Source organism: Salmo salar, chromosome 11 (genome assembly GCF_965601325.2).
Source record: "Salmo salar chromosome 11, fSalSal1, whole genome shotgun sequence".
NCBI lineage: Eukaryota > Metazoa > Chordata > Actinopteri > Salmoniformes > Salmonidae > Salmo > Salmo salar.
Genome location: NC_138301.1, coordinates 84,361,424 through 84,367,423, shown reverse-complemented (window position 1 = coordinate 84,367,423; position 6,000 = coordinate 84,361,424). Strand labels below are relative to the sequence as shown.

General features: G+C 43.7%; 1 protein-coding gene across 2 annotated transcripts in view; it reads right to left on the bottom strand.

The window, feature by feature from the left end:
* Positions 1 to 1,417: 1,417 nt before the first annotated feature.
* The window catches only part of LOC106562973 (fibrinogen C domain-containing protein 1), a 254,379-nt gene continuing 249,796 nt past the window's right edge, over positions 1,418 to 6,000 (bottom strand). For both annotated transcript variants that reach the window (XM_014128131.3, XM_014128128.3), the window contains one exon: positions 1,418 to 5,825. In XM_014128131.3, coding sequence (XP_013983606.1) covers positions 5,563 to 5,825 — 263 coding nt within the window. In that variant the 3' untranslated portion in view covers positions 1,418 to 5,562. The remainder of the gene's footprint in view (positions 5,826 to 6,000) is intronic.

Sequence of the window (6,000 nt, the reverse complement as noted above, 5' to 3'; positions counted from 1 at the left end):
AAGTTGTACCAAAGATTTGTATGTTCCTTGTTCTGTGGTTGTACTCTATACACAACATATTTTATTTTGCTAGGTAAAGTGTAGGCATACTATCTTTATAAGCATATCAATATGATTGCCTATTTGCAGTAGAACATGTTTCGATTTTTTTTGGATAAATGTATCTACACTCAAGCTGGCCTTGTTTGTGCAATGTCCATATGTAGCCTACACCTGTAGGGATATTAGTTCTGGGATTTGTCCCCTAGGAAAGATCTAAAAGCGGGTGTAAGCAGAGACGGGATGAGACCAAACTAGCATCTTGTAGAATATTGTGTTGACAACTTAGTTGACTGAAGACAAGGGCATTCACAGTTGTTGATATCGTGTCCATGGGAACATGTCTTTACGTGACATGATAAAACTTCCAGTTGCAAGCTACTTTCGTAGCAAGGTGTTACAGAACGAGTGTCTCATGAAACACATTCCAGACACCGGTATTTCTTGCTATCTTGGCATAGCTGTGATTTAACAGAGAAACATCAGCTAGCTAGATAGGCTAGCCAGCTGTAGCTATCCAAAAACTATGCTAGCTATCTTGCTGCTGTCAGATTGGTTAAACACCAGGTCAGCGGAGGCTTTAACCTACACAATCAACTGAATTAGTGGATCATCTTGAGATGGTGAGTCACTTCTCTCCATAGCAAAGCTATCTCAGCCTACCTCACTATCACTAAGTTACTCACTACTGCCCTTGTTTGTCTGTTGAAATCGCTAACACTTTGCTTGTATAACTTTATCAGAAGCATGTGATGAATGACATCCGAAGCTTTGATTCATCGAACAACCACCTGATGGTTTGTTGCTGTTTTCGGTAGAAGACAAAAAGCTTACTCTCTACACTCGCTACAGTGTGTGGGACATCAGCTATAATAATGTGGCTGCTGTAAATTATTTTGACCAACAGGTGCCACTAGTGTACACTGTGTTGATCAAAACCTTGAGTAATGACCCAATTGCCTGGAAAGCATCAATGCTTCAGTGATCTTCGTCCACCTCCTTACTAAAAGACACTCCCAAGAAACACCCACATTAAAGCACACCCCAAAGACAACTCTTGTTTGTGCTTCAGTAATGGCAACTGCATTTCTTAATGATCACCGGAAGAAACACATGCGGAATCAGTGAATGCAGTTCACCTTTAAGCAGAGAGGAGGGAGGTGGATGGTGCTTGTAACAGCAGACAGGAAAAGAGAGAAGTAGAGGTGGGATGGGGGTTTGGAAAAAATACTGTAGGGTTTACAATACATTGATGGAACATATAATGTGTAGTAGTTGATGCTCAAGTGAAGATCGTACATGGGAGAGTGGAGTTGAGGGTTAAAAAGAGCAGTGCAGTTCAACACATGACCTGAAGGGGGTGAGCCACTCTATGGAATTGGTTATCACATTAATTAATCGTTGATTTATTAATATCACTCTGTTATCAACACAAATAGTAGGGAGGCAAGTTATACATAAGCATCACATTAACTTTGATGAATTCGTCCCCCTTTCTCTCTCTCTCTCTCTCTCTCTCTCTCTCTCTCTCTCTCTCTCTCTCTCTCTCTCTCTCCACACACACTGAAGTGCACACGCTCACACATACAGAGTCTGCGTATAGATAGGCAGACCAATTCTGATAGTTTTTCACTAATTGGTCCTTTGGCCAATTGGATCAGCTCTGAAAAAAAGCTGATGTGAAAAGATCTCATGTGATTGGTCAAAAGGCCATTTAGTGGAAAAAAATATGCAAATTTAGCTGCCTGTCTAAACGCAGTCAGACACACAGAAAGAGGAATCCATGTAATCTAAGTCAGCCAGTCACATCACGACATCAGTCTGACTCATTCCTGTACCTCATTAAACTTCAGCTTTTTAAGTTTCACCACTTCAATTCGGCACCAACCACATTTGAAATCATAATGTACGTCTAAATCACTACTAATTCTAACCCGACACAAAATTTCAACATCGAAATCTCCCATGTAATTCTGTTTCCATGGTAACATGATTAGTGTTGATAACGTGTGGTTGCTGTGCGTACAGTTGGTTCTTTGATGTTTAGCTGCAGCGCTGGGTAGCGGTACAAGAGGCAGACTGTAGATGTGGTCGGAGTCCTGACACAGTGTTACCACCACGGGACTCCCGGAGAGCTGAGCTGACATTACAGTGAGCATTACTGACTCTGACTGAGTCTGAGCAGGTTTTTGTGGATGGTTGCCTGCATAGAGCCGAGGCTCTGCCGATACTGCAGTCAATAGACTGCCCTGTAGTGGAAGAAGGATCCAAGCACCAGCCCATCCAAAACACACAGCCCATCCAGTGTCTGAGGAGCAATGCTCACTGTAATGCCTGTTTGTCCATTGGCAGCCAGGGCAGATCAAACATGTCCTCCAGAGCTGGTGCTTCCCATAGAACCAGTATGTCCGGTAGAGCCAAAATGTCTGAATAGATCAAAGGTGTCCCACAACACAATGTCGAAATGAGAAAGCAGAGCCACCAGATGTGCCATTGTTATCACTTCAGTAAAGATTAATTTCTGCAGTTGATCAAAGTGGATATGTCCTCATGTGCTTTACTAAGCCCCTCCTCTTCCCACTTGCTCCTCCCCAAAAAGTATAGCTGGCCACACTTCCATTGGTGCCCAGTCCGGTAAATGAGGAGAAGTACCGGTTCTAGATTAGTTTTTTTCTTCTTTTGACTTGTGTAAAGATGTGTAAAGTCTGTGTGCTTGAGTTATCTTTTGTCTTTTGGCATAGCATGAAAACAGTTGGACATGCTCTAAAAGTCATACACACTGTACAATAAATCTACACATATCTTTAAAGCTTTCAGTACATCTAAGAAAATCCAAAACCAAAAAATGAAGAGAAAAAAAAAACAGTTGATACACCAAATTTTAAAAATATTCAGAATTGCACAATTTCATCCCCACGAATTAGCAAAACTTATCTTACTGTGTTTTTTTCTTTTTTATAATACTGTACAGACAAACATATTTTTTGTTGTCGTCATTCACGACATGTTTTTGAGCTATTAAGAAAGAAAATCCAGGTTGAGGGATCGGTCGATAGCAGCAAACTGTATTTTACATCAACAGTTTCTCTGCTAGAGCCAGAAGAAAAGAGCCTGCGTCACCCTAGCAGAAAACCTAGACATTCAGCTAGACATGGGTGGATTACAGAAGATGGGGAGAAGGGGAGAGAGGGGAGACGGAGAAACAGAGAGGGGAGAGTGGGGATGGACATTTTCTTACATGAGATATGGATGAAATAGAACATAAAAGAGGAGAGAGAGACATAATGTGTGTATGTGTACATCGATGGATTAGACAGGTTCTACCGGTTACAGCTGATTGCGAAAACACAGGCGTAGAGTTAAAATGCTCAGGGGAGTAGGGGACTATATTGTGACCATGGGGGTAAAGGCTAAAACAAGCTTTACTTTCCTAAAGGAAGAGATGAAAAACAGATTTTACTCTCTTGTCATGTCACTCCTGTCTCCGGAAGGTGGCTGAACCTCTTTCTTTCTTTCTTTCTTTCTTTCTTTCTTTCTTTCTTTCTTTCTTTCTTTCTTTCTTTCTTTCTTTCTTTCTTTCTTTCTTTCTGCTGTTGGCCCCAAGGGTCCCCTTGCAACTTCACCACACTCTCTTCCCTCTCTTTTCCATCCTTCTGCCTGCTACATTCACTTACTACCAATGGGAACATGATAACCCTTATCACATTTACATAGGTTGTCTATCTGTCTGACTGGGAGCTCGAATAGTCTTACCCTTACCCTAACCTTAACCCTAACCTTAACACAAAAACCTAACCTTAACCCTAACCCTTAACCTAACTCTAGCTCCTAACCATAAAACGAATCCTAGCTCCTAAGCCTTGACGTAATTCTAACCTTAACACTAATTCCAACCTTAACCCTAAACCCCGTAGAAATAGCATTTGACCTCGTGGGGACTAACAAAATCTACCCAGTTGGTCAAATATGTTCCGTTTACTATTCTTGTGGGGACTTCTGGTCCCCACAAGAATAGTTAAACACATCCACACAAACACTGAGGAGTTAACGTCTGGGGCTCTGTCGTAGCAGTAACTTGGCTGGTGATCAGCTGGCAGGCTGATCAGACAAAGTGCCCAATATGCTCCCTAATGGCCTCAGTCTGATTAATGATATCTGCTCCCTCTCATTTACCCTTCTCCCTCGCCCCTCCATTTGATCTCCATCCACCCCCTCCTCTCTCTCTGTCGGTCGCTCCCTCACCCCTCTATTTGATCTCCTTCTTTTTTTCTCACACTGTGTCTTATTCCCCTTTTCATTTAGTAATTCCCTTCTCACCCCTCTGTTTGATATGTCTAGCTCTCTCTCCTTCTATTTCAACCGTTCCCTCTACACCATTCCCATTCCATTGTCTTTTTATCCCACAGAGTATATATTTAATAAAGGGATGCTTAAGCAGTATCGTGGGTGGTGAGGAACTGTGGGTTGTGCCATTTTAGCATGTCTTGTAACTGGAAGGCCAATACAGCCAGGTCCCTTTGGGTGACAGACTGAGTTTTGCTGTGTCATGGTAATACTGTAGCTTCAGGGGACAGAGGTTTTTGTATGTATGTATATGGGTGTGTGTGTGTGTGTGTGTGTGTGTGTGTGTGTGTGTGTGTGTGTGTGCGTGCGTGCGTGCGTGCGTGCGTGCGCGCGTGCGTGCGTGTGTGCGTGCGTGTGTGTTCTAACTGTAATGTCACATCTCCTGTTCTGACTCAGCCACTTGTTCAAAGGTCACACGGTAACGCCACACTTCGCTGACTGGAAACAACGCAGTAAAGGACTGTGGAAATAGTACTACTGGCTACAGGGCGCAACTATCACAGGAGAGAGGTCAAGGTTCAGATAGAAAAGACAGATATAATTGATTGATGACTAGATATAAATAACGAGCGGAGATGGAGCGAGAAAGAGAGATGTAAGTAAGACGGTGGAGGCTGCTGAGGGGAGAACGGCTCATAATAATGGTTGGAATGGCGCAAATGGAATGGCATCAAACACATGGTTTTTGAGACCATTCCACTGACTCCGCTCCAGTCATTACCACAAGCCTGTTCTCCCCAATTAAAGTGCCACCAAACTCCTGTGAAGTAAGAGTGAGTCAGATTCATTTTGTGTTGCGGTGTGGTCGTTGTCAGGAAGGAAACACTCAAAATCATTGGCAACAAATCTCCTAATGATAGTGATAAAGGATAAGGATAATGGGGGTGGGGGGCACGAAAAACCTCAGCACAACACTAGTACGCAACGAGCGACGTGGGATTAGCAGAGGGCACAGCAAGTGGGGGAAAGGGAAAGGGGAAAGGGTTCCACAGAAAAAAGTAGACAATAGTAGTAAACCAATCAAAGATGTCCTTTTAGTCAGTCAGCAAACAATAGCTGAACAAGAACTACAGCCTATAGCTGTCTTTTTGAGTGTGGGGTTTTATATTTTTTCTTATGAGCACCTTCTTCCTTCAAATTCCTTTCCTCTCTTTTTCTTCTTTTATTCCCTAATTTTTCTCATTTGCTCTCGTCGCGAGTGGGCCGTATCTTCATCTCGGAGAACTTGAGGGAGTACTGCCAGCCGGTCCAGGTGGACCACTCGATGCCGTCGGCATAGGAGGTGTGCTGCCCGCGGAGGTACTGTCCATTCAGGTTAGACGTGTGGCAGTTACGGTACCACCAGGCACCGTGGTAGAAGGAGGCACAGTTGTTCTCTGAGTGGTCGTTGTCCTTGTCTTTGGTGGTGAACTTCATTCCGTTGTGCTTTAGCAGAGCATCGCCTGTGTGGGTGGTGGTGGTGGTGGTGGTGGTGGTGGTGGTGGTGGTGGTGGTGGGGGGGCGGGGTTGGATGGGTGGAGAACACATTCATGTTACATTCATGTACAAACGCACATGCATCATATTTACACAAACATGCACGCACACACACGAATGCACGCACAAGCACACACACCC